Source organism: Thalassophryne amazonica, chromosome 14 (genome assembly GCF_902500255.1).
Source record: "Thalassophryne amazonica chromosome 14, fThaAma1.1, whole genome shotgun sequence".
Classification (NCBI taxonomy): domain Eukaryota; kingdom Metazoa; phylum Chordata; class Actinopteri; order Batrachoidiformes; family Batrachoididae; genus Thalassophryne; species Thalassophryne amazonica.
The window spans coordinates 2,530,173-2,553,816 of NC_047116.1; the positions used below are offsets into that span (position 1 = coordinate 2,530,173).

At 45.5% G+C, this 23,644-nt stretch overlaps 1 protein-coding gene across 1 annotated transcript in view; it reads right to left on the reverse strand.

The window, feature by feature from the left end:
- Positions 1 to 23,644, reverse strand: part of ttn.2 (titin, tandem duplicate 2) — a 472,252-nt gene that overhangs the window by 136,444 nt on the left and 312,164 nt on the right. Inside the window, 11 exon segments of the mRNA XM_034187115.1 lie at positions 1,931 to 2,230; positions 5,808 to 6,089; positions 6,228 to 6,384; positions 6,541 to 6,692; positions 7,127 to 7,290; positions 7,914 to 8,052; positions 17,294 to 17,405; positions 20,269 to 20,456; positions 20,588 to 20,869; positions 21,124 to 21,429; positions 23,318 to 23,620. Of these exon segments, the coding sequence (XP_034043006.1) occupies positions 1,931 to 2,230; positions 5,808 to 6,089; positions 6,228 to 6,384; positions 6,541 to 6,692; positions 7,127 to 7,290; positions 7,914 to 8,052; positions 17,294 to 17,405; positions 20,269 to 20,456; positions 20,588 to 20,869; positions 21,124 to 21,429; positions 23,318 to 23,620 (2,385 nt within the window).

A 23,644-nucleotide genomic window follows, 5' to 3' on the forward strand; every position in this document is an offset into this window, starting at 1 on the left:
ATTATAATTCCACTGAAGAACTAGTTAAAAAATATGATTTCAACTGGAACCTATCATATATTCAATACTTGGGGGTAACCATACCAAAAGACCTCCCTTCCCTTTTCATACTTAACTACAAAAATATTACAAAGAAAATCAATAAGGACCTAGACAGATGGGCCTTGCTCTCACTAGACATTGGAGAAAGAATTAGATCGATAAAAATGGTAATCTTACCTAAATTGTTGTACCTATTTAATGCATTACCTGTGGAAATCCATCAGAGCCAATTCAGAGAATGGGACAAATGTATATCTAGGTTTGTGTGGAACTCAAAGAAGCCACGAATAAAATACGCTATTCTCCAATTACCAAGGGACAGTGGAGGTTTGGCTTTACCTTGTCTTAGACATTATTATATCGCAGCCCAGTTGAGGCCGCTTGTCCTCTGGTGTGATGAGTCCTATGTGGCGAGGTGGAAGGGTTTGGAGCTCTCCCTGACTGAAGTGCCATTACAGTCAGTACTAGGCTGTGCACATTGTGCTAAAACAACTATACAGCTAGGAAATTTTTGCTTGTGTTCATCTATTAAAATATGGCTGCAAGTTGTAAAGATGTTTCATCTCCAAAGACAAGTTAAAATCCTGGGATGGCCACTGTGTGACCCACACTTTGCACCAGCAGTCCATGATTTTAGATTTAAACAATGGTCCCAATTAGGTTTAAGAGTCCTTAGCAGTATCATTTCTAAAGGCCAGATGGACAGTTTCCAGAATCTTTCACTCAGATTTGGTCTTGGTAAACATGACTTTTTCAGATATCTCCAACTACGCCATTATTTTGTTAAGGAAATACAATGTGTCTCATCTGGAAATCCCTCCAACCTAGTTCAGGTCTTTGTTGATATCTACAAAGGATGTAATAACAAAAAAATTGTAGGAAGAATTTACAAGATTCTGAATTCAACTAATAACGAAATGTATCTTCATGTGAAAAAACAATGGGATAAAGATTTGAAAGTTGAAATACCAGAAGAACTCTGGTTGGAGGGATGGAAGTCTCAAAATTGTACAAGAAACTCACCTATCTGGAGAGACTTCTGCTGGAAAAGTTTAGTTCGTTTTTTCATTACTCCTATTAGGAAATCAAAAGTCATGGGAATTCAGTTCTCTTGCTGGAGGGAATGTGGATCTACCGAAGCAGATCAAGTTCATATATTTTGGTCATGCCCTGCCATCGTTCGTTTTTGGAAGGAGGTAATAAGTATGATTCACTCAGTACTGGGTATTCATTTGGACCTGTCATTTTGTTCATTGTTCCTCTGTGTCTCTCCAAAAGGATTAGGTCAAATGGACTTGTACCTACTAAGGATTATTCTTGTTGCGGCAAAGAAAGCCATCACTAAGTGTTGGCTCAAAAAAGACATTCCTTCAGTGTCTCTCCTAATACAAATTGTGACACACATAAGAACAATGGAACTTATAACATTCTGCCTTCACCTACAACAACACAAAGAAAAGTACTGGAAAAAATGGGACTGTTCTGTACAATCCATGGACACTGACAATGTTGACGAACTGTAAAAAATATATTCTTTTTGTTTGTACTCCTGTGCCTGCCCACGTTTGTTGTTTATGTATGCCATAAAACTTCTTTAAAAATAAAAAGTAAAAAAAACAGATAACTTTTCAGTTATCTGATTATCTGTTATCAAAGTTCATTTTTTGGTTATCTGTGCCCACCACTGGTGGGCAGAAGCAAAGGTTAAAAACGCCATTACCATAATAATTATTGTCATCATTTTTTAATGATTATTATTATTCTCATTATTTCTATCATCCTCATCATTGTTGACAATGTAAAGGATTGTGCTGATTCTAAGCTGCAAAGTCTGATAATGTGGCTCTGGTTTTGTTGTCTGGGGATGTTTCCGGTTTCCGGTACTTACAGAGTGGGTTCATGGCCTTGATGGCTTTGGGTGTCTGAACATATTCACTGCGGCCGCACTGGTTCTCAGCAGCCACTCTGAACATGTAAGATGTCCCCTCCATCAGGTACTTCATCGTCATGCTGCGTTTCTTGGACGTGGAGCAGACGGGAACCCACTGAGTCGACGCCATGTCCTTCTTCTCCACCACGAAATTAGTGATGCGAGTGCCACCGCTGTCCTCTGGGTCCTTCCAGGACAAGTAAACAGAGTCGCTCCTCACATCGGACACTCGGAGGTGCTGGACGGGACCAGGTTTATCTGAGGATAAACACCAGGATCAAGAAGACCAAAGCAAGTGCAAATAAGTTTTATCCAAAATCTGACCATTTCTGCATTAAAATTGCAGGGGTCTGTTTTAGGCCCCCTGCTTTTCTCCCTCTATGCAGCACCTCTTGGAAAGATACTGCAATTTTTTGGGGATTACTTTCATTGTTATGCTGATGATACACTGTTGTACATACTGATAACTGTAGGTAATCACACGCATATGAGGACTATAGAGGACTACCTGGCGTCAGTGAAAAACTGGATGTCTAACAACAACTTACTTTTAAATTAAGATGACAATGATGGTCATTGGTTCTGTGAGACACAGACATCAGTTTGACCACATAACGTTGACCTTGGACCTGTGTTATTCATCCCATTGATAAAGTGAAAAACCTTGTCTGGTCAGTTTATTACCAGTCTGGTTATTTTATATTACCAGCCTGGTCAGTTTACTACCAGCCTGGTCAGTTTACTACCAGCCTGGTCAGTTTATTACCAGCCTGGTCAGTTTACTACCAGCCTGGTTAGGTTATTACCAGCCTGGTCGGTTTACTACCAGCCTGGTCAGTTTACTACCAGCCTGGTTAGGTTATTATCAGCCTGGTCAGTTTATTACCAGCCTGGTCCGTTTACTACCAGCCTGGTCAGTTTATTACCAGCCTGGTCAGTTTACTACCAGCCTGGTTAGGTTATTATCAGCCTGGTCGGTTTATTACCAGCCTGGTCAGTTTACTACCAGCCTGGTTAGGTTATTATCAGCCTGGTCAGTTTATTACCAGCCTGGTCAGTTTACTACCAGCCTGGTCAGTTTATTACCAGCCTGGTCAGTTTACTACCAGCCTGGTTAGGTTATTATCAGCCTGGTCGGTTTATTACCAGCCTGGTTAGTTTACGAGGGTAGATCGAAAAGTTCTCGGCCTCACCTAGAGGGCAGGGCAGCATCTCCAAATCTATGATGCAGTTGTAAACTATTATGCCTTGTATGGTTATGCACTAACAGCCTTAATGACATCATCATCCGACTCAAAATGGCATCCATGAATGTGGGATTTGAGTTTGGGAAACAGGCAGAAGTCAGATGGGGCCAGATCTGGTGAATAAGGTGGGTGGGGCAACAATTCAAACCCACACTTGGTAGCTTGGTAGCTCTAAGACTACTGCTACCGTCTCCAGAGTAAGATGGAGAGCTGAACCTACCTATGGGGTCTTTGGCAAAGACCGGTTTGGATGGTGGGCTGGGGTCTCCAGCTCCCACTTCATTTTTGGCGCTGACTCTGAACTAGTACTCGCAGCCTTGCAACAACTCAGTCACCCGGAAATCCACCTTTGGGTGGATCGTCTCTGTGCTGCAACCTACCTGAGAGAGTCCTACCTGAAGGACCAAAATGAAGCCTTCTACCATGAAGGCATCAGAATGTTGGAGCACCGCTGGACAAAGCGCATTGAGGTGAAGGGGGACTATGTTGAAAAATAACCAGGAACTAGGAGTATCCTGACAACCCTTCTTGGTGAGGCCGAGAACTTTTCGACCTACCCTCGTATCACCAGCCTGGTTAGATTATTATGAGCCTCGTCAGTTTATTACCAGCCTGGTTAGTGTATTAACAGCCTGGTCAGCTTATTATCAGCTTGGTTATTTTATATTACCAACCTGGTCAGTTTATTATCAGCCTTGTCAGTTTATTACCATTCTGGTTATTTTATATTACCAGCCTGGTCAGTTTATTACGAGCCTGGTTATTTTATATTACCAGCCTCGTCAGTTTATTATCAGCCTCGTTAATTTATTACCAGTCTGGTTAGTTTATTACCAGCCCGGTCAATTACCAGCCTAGTTATTTTATATTACCAGCCTGGTTAGTTTATTATCAGCCTCGTCAGGTTATTACCAGTCTGGTTATTTTATATTACCAGTCTGGTTACTTTATTACCAGTCTGGTTATTTTATATTACCAGCCTGGTTAGTTTATTATCAGCCTCGTCAGTTTATTACCAGTCTGGTTATTTTATATTATCAGCCTGGTTAGTTTATTATCAGCCTCGTCAGTTTATTACCAGTCTGGTTATTTTATATTACCAGTCTGGTTAGTTTATTACCAGCATGGTCAGTTTATTACCAGTCTGGTTATTTTATATTACCAGCCTGGTTAGTTTATTACCAGCCTGGTCAGCTTATTACCAGCCTGGTTATTTTATATTACCAGCCTGGTCAGTTTATTATCAGCCTTGTCAGTTTATTACCATTCTGGTTATTTTATATTACCAGCCTGGTTATTTTATATTACCAGCCTGGTCAGTTTATTATCAGCCTCGTCAGTTTATTACCAGTCTGGTTATTTTATATTACCAGCCTGGTTAGTTTATTATCAGCCTCGTCAGTTTATTACCAGTCTGGTTATTTTATATTACCAGCCTGGTTAGTTTATTATCAGCCTCGTCAGTTTATTACCAGTCTGGTTATTTTATATTACCAGCCTGGTTAGTTTATTATCAGCCTCGTCAGTTTATTACCAGTCTGGTTATTTTATATTACCAGCCTGGTTAGTTTATTATCAGCCTCGTCAGTTTATTACCAGTCTGGTTATTTTATATTACCAGCCTGGTTAGTTTATTATCAGCCTCGTCAGTTTATTACCAGTCTGGTTATTTTATATTACCAGTCTGGTTAGTTTATTACCAGCATGGTCAGTTTATTACCAGTCTGGTTATTTTATATTACCAGCCTGGTTAGTTTATTACCAGCCTGGTCAGTTTATTACCAGCCTGGTTATTTTATATTACCAGCCTGGTCAGTTTATTATCAGCCTCGTCAGTTTATTACCAGTCTGGTTATTTTATATTACCAGTCTGGTTAGTTTATTACCAGCCTGTTCACTTTATATTACCAGTCCGGTCTTCTTGGCGTTTCTTCCTCAAATTAGATCTGAGGGAGACTACTGTTGGTGACGTGCTCAGGGGGGTTGGTAAGGTCTGGTCTTACCCTTGTGAAACGACCTTGGGGGAACTTTTCTTGTGATTTGGTGTTATACAAATAAGTTAAATTCAGTCAAATTGAATTAAAATTCCCTCAAACGTGTCCTGAGTCTTCCTCGGAGCCTCCTTCAAGTTGGATGGGCCTGGAATATCTCCCTAGGGAGACGCCGCGGAGGCAGCCTCACTGGATGCCCAAACCACCAACGCTGCCTCCTTTCAATTTGAAGAATTTCAAGCTTGTCACCCTGTCCAGGAGTCTAAGCCCAGATACCTGATGAAGGAATCTCATTTCTGCCACTTGTATCCATGATCTTATTCTTTCAGTCATTAACCAAAGTTCATGACCATAGGTGAGGACAGGAGAGTAAATCAACTGGTAAATTGAGAGCCTCGCCTTCTGGCTCAGCTCCTTCTTCGCACTAACACACACTGGAGGGATTATATTTCCAAACTGGCTTGGGAACGCTTTAGGATCCCCCAAAAAGTTACAGGACTTGGCTGAAGATAAGTTTGGGAAGAGATGCTTGGTGTGCTGCCACCACAACCTGGACCCGGAAAAGTGGCAGAAAATGAATGACTTTGTGATCCTTACCCAGGACCAGCACGGTGCAGATGACTGTCTTGGACCCAGCAGGGTTCTCCACAGTCAGTGTGTAGTCTCCACAGTCGGTGCGGGTACAGAACCTCATCACCAGCTTGGTGCCCTTCTGGTTGGTCTCGATTTCAGCCGTGGGGGGCACCTCTGCCTCATTCTTCTTCCAGGTGACAGTAGGAAATGGAACGCCTTTGATTTCTGCCATGAGGGTGATGTGGGTACCGGCAAGAGCTTTAACCTGACGGGTCATTCCGGCATCCAGGATCAGTTCTGGGGGTTCTGAAATAACAAGAGCAGGGATGTGGGATGCAAGGAACAGTGAAGAACAACTAAATATGACTAAAACCATCATGAGGAGAAAATCAAATTCGATGAAGAGTTGTTAATTGTCTTTCCAATATTTCTGTGACAACTAACCAAGTCTGTCCTGCACTTTGACTGGCTCCTCGATGTCAGCCGGGTCAGACTCTCCAGCAGCATTAACAGCCATAACTCTGAAGCGGTACAGAGCACCGTCCTCCAGGTTGATGACCTTAAACTTGGTCTCCTGACAGGAGTCTGGAGTCTGATTCACCTGAGGACACATAAAGATGAGAACAGAACAGAAGAGAAAACTGAAACATCACAAAATGAAAGATGTTTTACCACCACTGGGCACAAACTGTATTCAACCACTGCTGCTGCTTCAGTGGCACGATTTACTGAAAACGGACATAAAAACAAACCAGACCTTGCGCCACTCCTCCTCGCCACCCTTCTGGAATTCCAGTAGGTATCCAAAGATCTTCCCTCTTCCCTTGTCAGTGGGTGGCTTCCATGACAGAGTCACAGATTCCTTGGTGTGGTCAATGGCCTTCAGGTCTATTGGAGGTCCCGGTTTCACTGTGGAACAGGAAATGTCAGAAGGGAACATGAACCCAATGAGTGGTACTAACTAAGATCCAAGTGGGGACCATGAACAGAACGTGTTCTGTTCAGTTTAATCTGGGCCTGAAGCATCTGCGTCAGTTCCAGCAGGTCTCCAGTCTGTATCCAGCTGTACTGATACCTGAGCAACTCTGGCCTGTGATCATGTTGCTCTGTGAGCTAAAGGTCAAAATAATCATCTCCCACCTTCAAACAAATTAATCTAGTTTCACTGAAGATGAAAAACATGCATGGTTTGTTCCCATTTGAATCTGTTCGGTCTCTGCATGATTTCAGACCACTTGACTTTTATTTTTCAGTAATAACTGTTTTGTTGGTTCTTTCAAAACCACAGGTCTCTCTAAGACTACTGCGACTGTCTCCAGAGTAAGATGGAGAGCTGAACCTACCTATGGGGTCTTTGGCAAAGACCGGTTTGGATGGTGGGCTGGGGTCTCCAGCTCCCACTTCATTTTCGGCGCTGACTCTGAACTCGTACTCGCAGCCTTGCAACAACTCAGTCACCCAGAACTCCACCTTCGGGTGGATCTTCTCTGTGCTGCAACGAATCCACCTAGAGACAGAAACAAAGCTTTAAACGGCTCATTTCAAGAAAATTAAAGTCCACCCACAAATAACAAACTGAGGACAGAGAGACAAGAACCTGCTCCTGTTTCAAAAATTCTGTGAGGACTACGCCATCACACCCGCATGCGATGCTGTGCATCTGTTGCTGTTATGTGTCGCCCCCTATGGTCCTGGGCATGCAGACTCGCCTTGGCTGGATTTTCACTCTTGAAACTCCTCCCACCTCCTGACTGTACTGACATCCACACAGACGTCTCCATAGACACATTCACTCCTCCAAGAATGTCCACAGATGCACAACCCTCCGGCGTGAAGATTTCAGTAACAGCATGTTGTTTCAAATGCACATCCAGATATGTCGTCATTTTTTACCGACAACTACACGCATGTGTCATGTTGAAGGAGGTTCTGCCAATGCCGGAAAATACAGGCAAAAACTGTTTGGTGTAGCAACAGTGAATGAGTAAAAGATTATTTGCCAAGCCAACCAGTTTCACTTCAATATCTTACTTCTCGTTGGAAGTGAAGCGCTTCAGCTGAGCCTCGTAACTTCTTCAATCAGATTAAAAGAGCAGGAACCAACATTTCAAAGTGGACATGTTTCAGTACCTGTTGGCCATGGTCTCCTTCCTCTCAACTATGTAGCCTGTGATTGGCTTTCCTCCATCAGCAGGCGGCTCCCAGCTGATGAGGGCAGAGTCATGATAAACCTCCTTCACTGTGGGCTGTTTGGGAGCATCAGGAACCCCTGCAATCAAGCAGCCACAAAATCAAAATGCCATGGGTTCTTTCACGCGATTTATATTGTTTCAGCGACCCCCGGTCTCAGGTCAGTTCAGGTCTCAGGTCAGTTCAATTCACGTCTCAAGTCAGTTTAGTTCAGGCCTCAGGTCAGGTTAGTTCAGGTCTCAAATCTTAGGTCAGGTCAGGTTTCAGGTCAGGTCTCAGGTCAGGTCTCAAGTCTCAGGTCAGATCTCAGGTCAGGTCAGTTCAGCTCTCAAGCCAGTTTAGTTCAGATCTCAGGTCAGGTTTCAGGTCAGGTCAGTTTCAGGTTTCAGCTCAGGTCATGTAAGTTCAGGTCTCAGGTCAACTCAGTTCAGGTCTCAAGTCAGTTTAGTTGAGGTCTCAGGTCAGGTCAGTTCAGGTTTCAGGTCAGGTCAGTTTCAAGTCAGGTCAGGTCAGTTTCAAGTCAGATTAGGTCTCAGGTCAACTCAGTTCAGGTCTCAAGTCAGGTCAGTTCAGGTTTCAGGTCAGGTCAGTTCAGGTCAGGTAAGTCCAGGTCTCAGGTCAGTTTAGGTCTCAGGTCAGTTCAGGTTCAAGTCAGGTCAGTTCAGATCTCAAGTAGGTTTAGTTCAGGCCTCAGGTCAGGGCAGTTCAGGTCTCAGATAAGGTTATGTCAGGTCAGTTCAGGTGTCAGGTCAAGTCCAGGTTTCAGGTTAGGTCTCAGGTCAGTTCAGGTCTCAGGTCAGGTCTTAGATCAGATCTCAGGTCACGTCAGTTCAGGTCTCAAGTAGGTTTAGTTCAGGTTCAGGTCAGGTCAGTTCAGGTCGCAAGTCAGTTTAGGTCAGGTCTCAGGTCAGGTCATTTCAGGTTTCAGGTCAGGTAAGTTCAGATCTTAGGTCAGTTGAGGGCAGGTCAGGTCAGTTCAGGTCTCAGGTCAGTTCTGGTCTCAGGTCAGTTCAATTCAGGACACAGGTCAGGTCAGTTCAGGTCTCAAGTAGGATTAGTTCAGGTCTCAGGTCAGATCAGTTCAGGTCTCAGGTCAGGTAAGTTCAGGTCTCAGGTCAGGTAAGTTCAGGTCTCAGGTCAGGTCAGTTCATGTGTCAGGTCAGGTCAGTTCATGTCTCAAGTAGGTTTAGTTCAGGTCAGGTCAATTCAGTTCTCAAGTCAGTTTAGTTGAGGTCTCAGGTCAGGTCAGTTCAGGTTTCAGGTCTGGTCAGTTTCAAGTCAGGTAAGTTCAGGTCTCAGGTCAGATTAGGTCTCAGGTCAACTCAGTTCAGGTCTCAAGTCAGGTCAGTTCAGGTTTCAGGTCAGTTCAGGTCAGGTAAGTCCAGGTCTCAGGTCAGTTTAGGTCTCAGGTCAGTTCAGGTTCAAGTCAGGTCAGTTCAGATCTCAAGTAGGTTTAGTTCAGGCCTCAGGTCAGGGCAGTTCAGGTCTCAGATAAGGTTATGTCAGGTCAGTTCAGGTGTCAGGTCAAGTCCAGGTTTCAGGTTAGGTCTCAGGTCAGTTCAGGTCTCAGGTCAGGTCTTAGATCAGATCTCAGGTCACGTCAGTTCAGGTCTCAAGTAGGTTTAGTTCAGGTTCAGGTCAGGTCAGTTCAGGTCGCAAGTCAGTTTAGGTCAGGTCTCAGGTCAGGTCATTTCAGGTTTCAGGTCAGGTAAGTTCAGATCTTAGGTCAGTTGAGGGCAGGTCAGGTAAGTTCAGGTCTCAGGTCAGTTCTGGTCTCAGGTCAGTTCAATTCAGGACACAGGTCAGGTCAGTTCAGGTCTCAAGTAGGATTAGTTCAGGTCTCAGGTCAGATCAGTTCAGGTCTCAGGTCAGGTAAGTTCAGGTCTCAGGTCAGGTAAGTTCAGGTCTCAGGTCAGGTCAGTTCATGTGTCAGGTCAGGTCAGTTCATGTCTCAAGTAGGTTTAGTTCAGGTCAGGTCAATTCAGTTCTCAAGTCAGTTTAGTTCAGGTCTCAGGTCAGGTAAGTTCAGTGCTCAGGTCAGTTCAGGTCTCAGGTAAGTTCAGGGCTTAGGTCAGTTCAGATCTCACGTCAGGTCACTTCAGGTCTCAGGTCAGTTCAGTCCAAGTCTCAGGTCAGGTCAGTTCAGGTCTCAAATAGGTTTAGTTCAGGTCTCAGGTCAGTTCAGGTCTCAGGTCAGTTCAGGTCTCAGGTCAGGTCAGTTCAAGTCTCAAGTAGGTTTAGTTCAGGTCTCAGGTCAGTTCAGGTCTCAGGTAAGGTTATGTCAGGTCAGTTCAGGTGTCAGGTCAAGTCCAGATTTCAGGTTAGGTCTCAGGTCAGGTCTTAGATCAGATCTCAGGTTACATCAGTTCAGGTCTCAAGTAGGTTTCATTCAGGTTCAGGTCAGTTCAGGTCGCAAGTCAGTTTAGGTCAGGTCTCAGGTCAGGTCATTTCAGGTCAGGTAAGTTCAGGTCTTAGGTCAGTTGAGGGCAGGTCAGGTAAGTTCAGGTCTCAGGTCAGTTCTGGTCTCAGGTCAGTTCAATTCAGGACACAGGTCACGTCAGTTCAGGTCTCAGGTCAGATCAGGTCAGGTAAGTTCAGGTCTCAGGTCAGGTCAGTTCAGTTCTCAAGTCAGTTTAGTTCAGGTCTCAGGTCAGGTAAGTTCAGTGCTCAGGTCAGTTCAGGTTTCAGGTTAGGTCAGTTCAGGTCTCAGGTAAGTTCAGGTCTTAGGTCAGTTCAGGTCTCACGTCAGGTCACTTCAGGTCTCAGGTCAGTTCAGGGTTCAGGTCAACTAAAGTCAGGTCAGTTCAGGTCTCAGGTCAGTTCAGTTCAAGTCTCTGGTCAGTTCAGGTCTCAAATAGGTTTAGTTCAGGTCTCAGGTCAGTTCAGGTCAGGTAAGTTCAGGTCTCAGGTCAGTTCAGGTCTCAGGTCAGATCTCAGGTCGGGTCAGTTCAGGTCTCAAGTAGGTTTAGTTCAGGTCTCAGGTCAGTTCAGGACACAGGTCAGTTCAGGTCTCAGGTAAGGTTATGTCAGGTCAGGTCACTTCAGGTGTCAGGTCAAGTCCAGGTTTCAGGTTAGTTCTCAGGTCAGGTCAGTTCAGGTCTCAAGTAGGTTTAGTTCAGGTTGAGGTCAGGTCAGTTCAGGTTGCAAGTGAGTTTAGGTCAGGTCTCAGGTCAGGTCATTTCAGGTTTCAGGTCAGGTTAGTTCAGGACTTAGGTCAGTTGAGGGCAGGTCAGGTAAGTTCAGGTCTCAGGTCAGTTCTGGTCTCAGGTCAGTTCAATTCAGGACACAGGTCAGGTCAGTTCAGGTCTCAAGTAGGATTAGTTCAGGTCTCAGGTCAGATCAGTTCAGGTCTCAGGTCAGATCAGGTCAGGTAAGTTCAGGTCTCAGGTCAGGTCAGTTCATGTCTCAAGTAGGTTTAGTTCAGGTCTCAGGTCAGGTCAGTTCAGTGCTCAGGTCAGTTCAGGTTTCAGGTTAGGTCAGTTCAGGGTTCAGGTCAGCTAAAGTCAGTTCAGGTCTCAGGTCAGTTCAGTTCAAGTCTCAAAAAGGTTTAGTTCAGGTCTCAAGTCAGTTCAGGTCTCAGGTAAGTTCAGGTCTCAGGTCAGTTCAGGTCTCAGGTCAGATCTCATGTCGGGTCAGTTCAGGTCTCAAGTAGGTTTAGTTCAGGTCTCAGGTCAGGTCAGTTCAGGTCTCAGATCAGTTTAGGTCTCAGTTCAGGTCTCAGGTCAGTTCAGTTCATGTCTCAAGTGAGATCAGTTTGGGTCTCAGGTTAGGTCTGTGGTCAGGTCAGTTCAGGTCTCAAGTTAGTTTAGTTCAGGTCTCAGGTCAGGTCAGTTCAGGTCTCAGGTCAAGTCAGTTCAGTTCTCAAGTCAGGTCTCAGATCAGTTCAGGTCTCAGATCAGGTCTCAGGTCAGATCTCAGGTCAGGTCAGTCCAGGTCTCAAGTAGATTTAGTTTGGGTCTCAGGTCAGGTCAGTTCAGGTCTCAAGTCAGTTTAGTTCAGGTCTCATGTCAGGTCAGGTTTTAGGTCAGGTCAGTTCAGGTCAGGTAAGTTCGGGTCTTAGGTCACTTCAGGTCTCAGGTCAGGTCAGGTAAGTTCAGGTCTCAGTTCAGTTCAGGTCAAGTTAGTTCAGGTCTAAAAGTCAGTTTGATTAAGGTCTCATGTCAGTTAAGTTCAGGTCTCAGGTCAGTTCAGGTCTCAGATCAGGTCTGTTCAGTTCTCAAGTCAGATCAGTTCAGGTCTCAGGTCAGGTCACTTCAGGTCAAGTCAGTTCAGGTCTAAAAGTCAGTTTGATTAAGGTCTCACGTCAGTTAAGTTCAGGTCTCAGGTAAGTTCAGGTCTCAGGTCAGTTCAGTTCAGGTCTCAAGTCTCAGGTCTCAGTTATGTTCAGGTCTCAGGTCAGTTCAGTTTAGGTCTCAGTTCAGGTCTCAGGTCAGTTCAGTTCAGTTCTCAAGTCAGTTTAATTCAGGTCTCAGGTCAGGTAAGTTCAGTGCTCAGGTCAGTTCAGGTTTCAGGTTAGGTCAGTTCAGGTCTCACGTCAGGTCACTTCAGGTCTCAGGTGAGGTCAGTTCAGGGTTCAGGTCAACTAAAGTCAGGTCAGTTCAGGTCTCAGGTCAGTTCAGTTCAAGTCTCAGGTCAGGTCAGTTCAGATCTCAAATAGGTTTAGTTCAGGTCTCAGGTCAGTTCAGGTCTCAAGTTAGTTTAGTTCAGGTCTCAGGTCAGGTCAATTCAGGTTTCAGGTCAGGTCAGTTCAGGGCTCACGTCAGTTCAGGTCTCAAGTCAGGTCTCAGATCAGTTCAGGTCTCAGATCAGGTCTCAGGTTAGATCTCAGGTCAGGTCAGTCCAGGTCTCAAGTAGGTTTAGTTCAGGTCTCATGTCAGGTCATGTTTTAGGTCAGTTCAGGTCAGGTAAGTTCAGGTCTTAGGTCACTTCAGGTCTCAGGTCAGTTCAGGTCTCAGTTCAGTTCAGGTCTCAGGTTAGGTCACTTCATGTCAAGTCAGTTCAGGTCTAAAAGTCAGTTTGATTCGGGTCTCAGGTCAGTTAAGTTCAGGTCTCAGCTCAGTTCAGGTCTCAGGTCAGGTCTGTTCAGGTGTCAGGTCACTTCAGATATCAGGTCAGTTCAGTTCAGGTCAGGTCTCCGGTAAGTTCAGGTCTCAGGTCAGTTCAGTTTTGGTATCAGTTCAGGTCTCAGGTCAGTTCAGTTCAGGTCTCAAGTCAGATCAGTTCAGTTCTAAGGTCAGATCTCATGTCAGGTCAGTTTAGGTCACAAGTAGGTTTCGTTCAGGTCTCAGGTCAGGTAAGTTCAGGTCTCAGGTCAGTTCATGTCTCAGGTCAGTTCAGTTCAGGTCTCAGTTCAGGTCTCATGCTCAGGTCAGTTCAGGTCAGGTAAGTTCAGGTCTCAGGTCAGTTCAGGTCAGGTCTCCGGTAAATTCAGGTCTCAGGTCAGTTCAGTTTTGGTATCAGTTCAGGTCTCAGGTCAGTTCAGTTCAGGTCTCAAGTCAGATCAGTTCAGGTCTCAGTTTAGGTAACTTCAGCTCTCAAGTCAGTTTAGTTCAGGTCTCAGGTCAGGTAAGTTCAGGTCTCAGGTCACTTCAGGTATCAGGTCAGTTCAGTTCAGGTCTCAAGTCATGTCTCAGGTCAGATCAGTTCAGTTCTAAGGTCAGATCTCAGGTCAGATCTCATCTCAGGTCAGTATAGGTCACAAGTAGGTTTCGTTCAGGTCTCAGGTCAGGTCAGTTCAGGTTTCAGGTTAGGTCAGTTCAGGGTTCAGGTCAGCTAAAGTCAGTTCAGGTCTCAGGTCAGTTCAGTTCAAGTCTCAAATAGGTTTAGTTCAGGTCTCAAGTCAGTTCAGGTCTCAGGTAAGTTCAGGTCTCAGGTCAGATCTCATGTCGGGTCAGTTCAGGTCTCAAGTAGGTTTAGTTCAGGTCTCAGGTCAGGTCAGTTCAGGTCTCAGGTCAGTTCAGTTCATGTCTCAAGTGAGATCAGTTTGGGTCTCAGGTTAGGTCTGTGGTCAGGTCAGTTCAGGTCTCAAGTTAGTTTAGTTCAGGTCTCAGGTCAGGTCAATTCAGGTTTCAGGTCAGGTCAGTTCAGGTCTCAGGTCAGGTCAGTTCAGGTCTCAGGTCAAGTCAGTTCAGTTCTCAAGTCAGGTCTCAGATCAGTTCAGGTCTCAGATCAGGTCTCAGGTCAGATCTCAGGTCAGGTCAGTCCAGGACTCAAGTAGATTTAGTTTGGGTCTCAGGTCAGGTCAGTTCAGGTCTCAAGTCAGTTTAGTTCAGGTCTCATGTCAGGTCAGGTTTTAGGTCAGGTCAGTTCAGGTCAGGTAAGTTTGGGTCTTAGGTCACTTCAGGTCTCAGGTCAGGTCAGGTAAGTTCAGGTCTCAGTTCAGTTCAGGTCAAGTTAGTTCAGGTCTAAAAGTCAGTTTGATTAAGGTCTCATGTCAGTTAAGTTCAGGTCTCAGGTCAGTTCAGGTCTCAGATCAGGTCTGTTCAGTTCTCAAGTCAGATCAGTTCAGGTCTCAGGTCAGGTCACTTCAGGTCAAGTCAGTTCAGGTCTAAAAGTCAGTTTGATTAAGGTCTCACGTCAGTTAAGTTCAGGGCTCAGGTAAGTTCAGGTCTCAGGTCAGTTCAGTTCAGGTCTCAAGTCTCAGGTCTCAGTTATGTTCAGGTCTCAGGTCAGTTCAGTTTAGGTCTCAGTTCAGGTCTCAGGTCAGTTCAGTTCTCAAGTCAGTTTAATTCAGGTCTCAGGTCAGGTAAGTTCAGTGCTCAGGTCAGTTCAGGTTTCAGGTTAGGTCAGTTCAGGTCTCACGTCAGGTCACTTCAGGTCTCAGGTGAGGTCAGTTCAGGGTTCAGGTCAACTAAAGTCAGGTCAGTTCAGGTCTCAGGTCAGTTCAGTTCAAGTCTCAGGTCAGGTCAGTTCAGATCTCAAATAGGTTTAGTTCAGGTCTCAGGTCAGTTCAGGTCTCAAGTTAGTTTAGTTCAGGTCTCAGGTCAGGTCAATTCAGGTTTCAGGTCAGGTCAGTTCAGGGCTCACGTCAGTTCAGGTCTCAAGTCAGGTCTCAGATCAGTTCAGGTCTCAGATCAGGTCTCAGGTCAGATCTCAGGTCAGGTCAGTCCAGGTCTCAAGTAGGTTTAGTTCAGGTCTCATGTCAGGTCATGTTTTAGGTCAGTTCAGGTCAGGTAAGTTCAGGTCTTAGGTCACTTCAGGTCTCAGGTCAGTTCAGGTCTCAGTTCAGTTCAGGTCTCAGGTTAGGTCACTTCATGTCAAGTCAGTTCAGGTCTAAAAGTCAGTTTGATTCAGGTCTCAGGTCAGTTAAGTTCAGGTCTCAGGTCAGTTAAGTTCAGGTCTCAGGTCAGGTCTGTTCAGGTGTCAGGTCACTTCAGATATCAGGTCAGTTCAGTTCAGGTCAGGTCTCCGGTAAGTTCAGGTCTCAGGTCAGTTCAGTTTTGGTATCAGTTCAGGTCTCAGGTCAGTTCAGTTCAGGTCTCAAGTCAGATCAGTTCAGTTCTAAGGTCAGATCTCATGTCAGGTCAGTTTAGGTCACAAGTAGGTTTCGTTCAGGTCTCAGGTCAGGTAAGTTCAGGTCTCAGGTCAGTTCATGTCTCAGGTCAGTTCAGTTCAGGTCTCAGTTCAGGTCTCATGCTCAGGTCAGTTCAGGTCAGGTAAGTTCAGGTCTCAGGTCAGTTCAGGTCAGGTCTCCGGTAAATTCAGGTCTCAGGTCAGTTCAGTTTTGGTATCAGTTCAGGTCTCAGGTCAGTTCAGTTCAGGTCTCAAGTCAGATCAGTTCAGGTCTCAGTTTAGGTAACTTCAGCTCTCAAGTCAGTTTAGTTCAGGTCTCAGGTCAGGTAAGTTCAGGTCACAGGTCACTTCAGGTATCAGGTCAGTTCAGTTCAGGTCTCAAGTCATGTCTCAGGTCAGATCAGTTCAGTTCTAAGGTCAGATCTCAGGTCAGATCTCATCTCAGGTCAGTGTAGGTCACAAGTAGGTTTCGTTCAGGTCTCAGGTCAGGTTAGTTCAGGTCTCAGGTCAGTTCACGTCAGGTAAGTTCAGGTCTCAGGTCAGTTCAGTTCAGGTCTCAGTTCAGGTCTCATGCATAGATCAGTTCAGGTCTCAGGTCAGTTCAGGTCTGAGGTCTCAGTTCAGGTCAGGTAAGTTCAGGTCTCAGGTCAGGTCTCCGGTAAGTTCACGTCTCAGGTCAGTTCAGTTTTGGTATCAGTTCAGGTCTCAGGTCAGTTCAGGTCTCAGGTCTCAAGTCAGATCAGTTCAGTTCTAAGGTCAGATCTCAGGTCAGTTCAGGTCAGTTCAGGTCTCAAGTCAGTTTAGTTCACGTCTCAGGTCAGGTCAATTCAGGTTTCAGGTAAGGTCAGTTCAGGTCAGGTCAGTTCAGGTCTCAGGTCAGGTAAGTTCAGTTCTCAGGTCACTTCAGGTATCAGGTCAGTTCAGTTCAGGTCTCAAGTGAGGTCTCAGGTCAGGTCAGTTCAGGTCTCAGGTCAGGTCTCTGTTCAGGTCAGTTCAGGTCTAAAGTCAGTTTAGTTCACGTCTCAGGTCAGGTCAATTCAGGTTTCAGGTAAGGTCAGGTCAGGTCAGTTCCGGTCTCAGGTCAAGTCAGTTCAGGTCTCAGGTCAGTTCAGTTCAATTCTCAGTTCAGGTCTCAGGACAGGTCAGTTCAGGTCTCACGTGAGGTCTACGTGTCCCAGAACGACACACCTACCACCCTGTGGGACTGGTCCATCGCTGTATATTCCAAACATTTCTTTCCCACAGTAAGGTGATATGTGGGTATTTGTTTATGGTAGTCCACTTGCTGGAGTACACAGCAAGTTCTGGCTCACGCCCAGCAAAGCATGCCATGTGGTCATGGGGCTGTGATTGACATTTCCTCATAATGCCATTAGTATGCCTCACCTGGACATGACTTCTGAACTGTTTACACTATATAAAGTCATTTCAGCCTCATCTGAGAATTCTCCAGAGCAGTGGGTCCCAATCCTGGACCATGGGGCTCAAAGATCTACACATTTTCCATTTCTCCCTGGTGTACCTGCAAAAAATGAGCTGTATCGGGTGTTTTCCATTGTTCAGCCACCAGCTGGAGGGCTGAACACACCTGACTGATCTGATCTGGTCTGAGTAGATCAGACACAAATGGAAAACAGTACTTTGGGTCCCAAGGACTAGGATTGGAAAACACTGCTCTATAGAGACCTTGTGCTAAAAACATCTAGTTGTCATCCTATTTTACTTCACAAAGTCCAACTATCACACGCCTACATGAAGTACAAAGAAGCAGGACTCCAAAGACTTGGAGACCCTTTGTCAGGACTTACTGAAAATGTCTCTGGCCTTTGTCTCTGCAGAGAGTAGTGGATCACTGATTCCATAGATGTTCTGAGCCATGATCCGGATGATGTACTCACGGCCCTCGATTAGCTTTGGTACCTGAAGAACAAACAATTCATCTTTTAAGCAACACTGATGTCTAAAAAAAAAGTAACATCAGAGGGCATCAATGTAGTTCCCAAAATTTCAACCAACTAGTCAAGAGCGCACCCAGACAGCTCAGTCCACGCTCGTCTACATATGGCCCGCCGCAGAGCCTGAAGCCCTTCATTCCCAATATAGTCCAAAAACAGCTCCAAATGTTGAAGAATTTTGGAGGTTTACCCTTCGGCCAGATGCTTATTGGCTCATGAGGGATCAGATCCACAACCAAAAAGCAACTAAAGACTCTACTTTTTAAACAGGCTTTTTATGGCCAATAATCTTTTAGTACTGAGTGTGTATTTTTACTGTATATTTTTATAGTTTTACCTTGTAAAGTGCTTTGTGACCCCTGTTTGCGAAAAGCGCTATATAAATAATAAAGTTTACTTACTTACTTCTGATCAAATATGAGATAGTAGGGATAGAATCTGGAATCCAGTGGAAGAGATTAGATCTCCAAGCACCAAACAGTAGCACCTGAAGCAAAGTGAGTGAGGAGGGGGCAAGGTTCAGTGCAGTGGGCTGAACCCCCAGAATACAGAAAAGGGGTTCCAGGGACAGCTTCTTCTTCAAAATGCTATTGGTTTCCATACAAACCTGAGACCAGGAACCATTTACAAGAGGACATTCAAAGAAGCAGTGAAAATATGAACCTGCACCTGTGGTGCACTTGTTATGGTATTCTGAAAAACAAGAGGACTGAACTTGGGGCAATTTGTAGTTCTGTGGCTTTGTCAGTAGCCAGACAATGTGCCGATCTCTGCCAGACTCCGTCTCATTCATCATCAGAAACAGGAAGACCAGTCAGCTTCTCAGAGGGACTTCACGTGAGCAGTGTGTTTACGGGGTTTTATTTTGTGAGGAGTTTCTTGGAGTCAGGATTTTGCCGGGTCCTTTGCACTGTAATTTAATTGTGGAGGTTTTCAAGCCAAACACCTGCAGACGTCTAAAAAATGATGCTGAGGAAGACTGTATGTCTCTCACAACGAGAAGCCACTGAAAGTCTCCAGTGTGGAAGAGTCCGCTGCATCAGGTGGTAAAGTAACGTGTCAAAGCGTGGCCCAGGCTACGCATCTTCACTCAGGTTACCTAGCAACCTTGTGCCTTGGCACTTTCTGGGGTGATGGACACTTGGCCTTTAGAAGCCGTGGTGTCCTATCAGTTCCTCGCTGGAACGCCTTATCTCCTTCTATTTTCTCAGCAAGTGTGTCCTAGTTTACTTATTTTTCTCTCAGCCCACATCCTCTGTGAGTCAACAGTTTGGAAGATCTGCTCGGTTTTTGTGATTTGGTGTCTCTCAGCTGATGTGGGGGCATCTTTGCCTTTGAAATGTTAAAGTAGACCCTCACAGTTTCTGCTGACTTACACAAGTGAAAGAACCTGTGGTGATGTGAGTCTAAAGGCCCACACTTAACGAAGGGCAATGAAGCCCAAATGAAACAAGAAATCTGGACTTTCGTTGGCGTCGTTTAACCTTCGTGCAGCTTCCTTCCTGCAGCTGACGCTTCGTCAGGATTTTTAAACTGTCGAAAAAGTTGAACGAATGCCACCTAAAATGCCACCCGTATTTCGTGTTGCTGTCGTTCTTGATGATTTTTTATCGTTTGCTTTGTTTTTGTAACTTCAAAAACTTTGTTTTTGTGACCTGACACTTCAACTTCGTTTGACCAGCTGAATGTTTTCATACAGTGCAGAAGCCAGTTTCTGAGTGCTGCTGCTGCCACTGTGTTCAAGTACCATCAGAAATTACAGGGCAAACTCAGCCTGTTTGCTTGGATTTTGTTTATCTTGGTGGGGGGTCAGCTTCACTGGGCTCAGACACCTTATATAGGCCAGAATTAATCTTTTGTATGGACACAATGAATTATTTTACCAAAAATAAAATGAAAACCACACTCCTGCCACAAGCAACTGCTGAATTTGAGACAACAAAAAAGTCGTGTAAGTTCCAATGCAGCGACAGCATCAGTGATCGCCTCCTGCGTGCGCTTATTATTTTTTATTAAATATAACAATATGAATGTAGGAATGACAATCCAGCCCTTCGGTACATGTGGCAACAGGTTGATGATTCAGATGATTATATAAAGAGCTGTTCTGGAAGGCAGAATTCACGTTGTGGATCAGCTGCAGCTGGTTGAAATAACCGCACATGGGGAGCCAATGCGCGGCGTTCACACGGACTGATCAGTTTACTGCTCTGATATATTAAATCACCTTTACACATATTTATTCCCCCTTTTGACAGTTTTCTGTTATAAATCAATATATATGGCTTAGTAATGTAATACAGTCATACAGCAGCCTTTTTTTGGTTTTTGTTTTGTAAAAAATGAGGTGTCTTGTGAATGATGAACAAGTGCTTCAGTTTTTTTTTTAACTGGAGCAAGACGGAGTGCTCAGTGCGTTGTCAGACTGAACCAGACAGTGAGGATTCTGATGGTGAAGCAGATGATCCCTCTGTTCTGGGCGAACAACCAGAGCTGGTGGATCCACCACCGTGTGCACAGATCTCCACAGTGGGTTGGAACGCGCGTTTCACTTTGCAGCTTCTCCAGGGCTCAGGCACTACTGAGCTCTGTCCCAGCGCCGAGTCCTGGAACGCAGAGCACGTTTCATTTAAAGTGTCGAGATCAACGTTAGCTTCAGTTTCTTTTTGTTCCTCTTTCATTCCTTTTGCGCTCTTGATTCGCAGCCTATTCAGTGACGGGAAAAGTCAAAACCTCATTCGCTGACATTTTCTCAATGACTCGTGACTTTTTTACTTTTTCCCTTCGTTCAGGAATCGTCGCCATTAGGCCGGGGACTGCAGACCTACCCTGCAGGTGGTCCTGGTGCAGGATGAGATGACAGGCATCCACAAGTCTCTGTTGGTGTCTCTCTTCTCAATGATGTAGTTGGAGACGGGGCAGCCTCCATCATCCAGAGGAGGGTTCCAGGAAATCACCATGTAGTTCCTGTAGATCTCATTAAACACCACGGGGCCCTCTGGTGGCTGAGGCCGGTCTGAAAGCAGGAAACCATCACATCAGTCTTGAAGTTGTTTTTACTGGTTTTAAGAGACTGTAATCTGCTCTTTATGATGTCATAAAAGTAATGTTATGTGTATGATCCTGAGCGCAGTGCAGGTGACCTACCAACCACAGTGATGCTGCAGGCTCCTCTGCGGGTGCCAGCGGCGTTCTCCACGCTGACACAGTAGCAGCCGCTGTGATCTCTCTTGGCCTTGGTGATGTTGAGGCTGAGGTGGCGCACCGTGCTGTGCACGCTCAGGTCCTCATCTGCCTTCAGCTCCTCCTCATTCTTCGTCCAGGTGATGGTGGGAGCTGGTCTGCCGCTGTAGCGTCCTGACAGTGTACACAAATCTCCAACCTTCACCATCATCGTGTCCCTGAAGTCCAGATCCAGTGTGGGTGGTTCTGTGAGACCAGAACAAATCAACAAGACATCCAACACTGAAACATTCATCTTCTCACATCTGAGTCGGGAGAAAACAAATCTGCATTTGACAGTTTTTAGATTTTAGAACAGGCTTAAAGGGGGAGAAACGTCACAGCTTCCTGGTAACGAAGACCAGAAAGACATGGACCACATTAGCCAACAAACAATCCAAGTCTTTGTTCCTCTTCTTCTGCTGAATGAAAGTTTTTACTTTGCTGAATTGGTCACTCACCAAGCTCATCTCTGCACTGGATGGGTTTGGTGGCAAAGGACGGTTTTCCTTGTCCAACCTGGTTGACAGCAGAGACTCTGAACTCATGGCTGGAACCGTCTTTCAGCACGCTCAGCGTAAACTTCCTGTCCATCAGTTTGTCTTCCCCGCCCACACGCACAAAGCTGTCCCTTCCAAGCATGCGGGTCTCCAGCACGTATGAGGTGACCTCAGCGCCGCCGTCGTACTTGGGTGGTCTCCAGCTGACAGAGATGGAGTCCTTGGTGATGGCAGTGACGATCAGGTCCTCTGGACGCTCTGGGACAGCTGACACAAAACATGGAGATGTACACCATGAGACACCAACAGCCAAAGCAGAGCAAGCTTTGTTTGAATCTAACAATGACTTCCTATCAACAGAAAATCACAACAACCACCATTTTTACAGTCAAATCGAGGTGATCTCCTAAAATTCCTCACAATTAGACCATTAACTACTGAGATCCACACTGTTCTCCAACAGTCCAATACCCAAAGTCAGGGAATGGACCGGAGCCAATCTGATACAGGTCGGGTCAAGTCTGGAAGCATGTGCTGGTGACATGTGTAGCTGCATCCACCACAACATAGAACCACCCTAGGTCCTGGACAGCAACCACCCAGGCAGACAAATGGCCCACCCCCACATCTCCAAAGTAACCATCTATCTGCTAACACGGGCGTGTCCTTGACCTTCTCTGGTGTCTGGGGTCCTCAACACTGAGGCACCTGCTTGCTGGATCATGGCCAGAGAAACACACCACATGGACAAAATGCGGTATCTGATGTACCCTCTCAGTGCCAGAGATGCTCCCTAAGGCCCGCCCATGCAGAGACGGGTTCAGGCGTAACCGCAAAGTTTGTTTTGTATCAGTGTTCATCCACATGGAACCGGTGTTTTTGGAGGCCAAAAATGCTACTTTCTGAAAACATCACCTTGGGGTTCCTGTCTGGACAAGCAATACAGAACTTTTGTGAAATGATGATGTCATAGCCCCACCGCTCTAAACCAGCAAGGTGTTATTTAACAAGAAAAAACTTAAAACTGAGTGTCCTGCCGTTTGCTACAAATAATGGATGATAAGATAAGAAGCTGTTTTGTTGTTTTTTGTTGTGGTGGATCCTTAATGGGATTTATGTTCCTCGTTAGCAGAATGCTGAAGAGACGATGAACAGCTGTGCTGAGTGCCGGTTGTGATACAATAATTGCAGAAAAGACTTTCAGCTTTTTAACATAAGTTATTTTTATCCTACTGTTGGCGGCAGAACAAATGGACAAACAGCCGGAGCAGACGGCTCGTCTATCGTCGGGCTCCACGGCAAAAACCAGGAGGACAAATAAAGACAGGGGGACTTCTTTAAAAACACGTCCACCCTGCCTTTACTCAAAAGCAATTTCTGTGAAAGGAATTAAAGTATTTCCAGACATCTCATGTGGACAACAGTTTCCAGATGTGATGATGAATCCGGCTGAAAGGACGGAACAGGTCGGATTAAAAGTCTTCATATTTCCTCTGTCCCTTTGTCAACTTCTCCCTTCTGTTGCTACAGTCTAACTCGGTTTGTTTTCAGCGCATAAGCTTTATGCTTGTACTCCATGTCTTCTTTTCTGTTTTTTGCAGGGGCACAGCAGCTCCACATACTGGCCTGGTACTGCAGCATTTTCCGTGGCTTTGTGTGGATGCAGTGTCACATTTACGGAAGACTTTTTAAAACCGATAAAGAAAAAGAACATAAAGGGAAAGTTCTGTTTCTGTGTGTACAAGATCTAAGTAACCGTTCATTTGAAGCAAAGTCATTCCAGAGGGACCCAAAGATCCTCCACAGAGAGCCGGTACCAGAGACATCCAGTCCTCACTGCATGAATCACACATAATGATGGCGCCTGCTGATATGCTGAAAACATTAGTATTGATACCACCACAGTACCAGCATCAGTTCATCCCTACGCAGGATCAGAAAGGATCCTTCAGCCTCTGAGTTGGTATATTAGAAACTCTGTTTGACTAACAGGTGAGCTGGCGAAACACAGAGACACAATGAAAATACAAATGACCCTACACTTTGTCAGTAGTGTTGTTCAGGATAAACCGCCACAACACGTTGCTTCTCCACCAAGTGTTTAAAGGTGGTGTTACTGGTTTAGTCACAGGTGTAAGGAATCTGTAAAACTTACAGATTGGATCCTTGATGAGTACCAGCTTGTCCGTTTCAATGAAGGGTCCCATGCCGATGATGTTTTCAGCTGCAATCCTGAAGAAGTAACCCTTGCCATCCAGGAGTCCTTGTACTATGGCATTGTTCCTCGTTACAGTGTAGGACACTGAGGTCCAGCCCATGCGGTCTGCCTCCCTCTTTTCAATAATGTAGTTGGTGATGGCAGAGCCACCATTGTCCTCTGGGGTAGACCAGGTCAGCTTGCAGGAGTCAATGGTCAAGTTCTCTCCAGCGAAGGGAAGACCGACTGGACCTGGGACGTCTGCAGAGAGATAGATATTTTAGG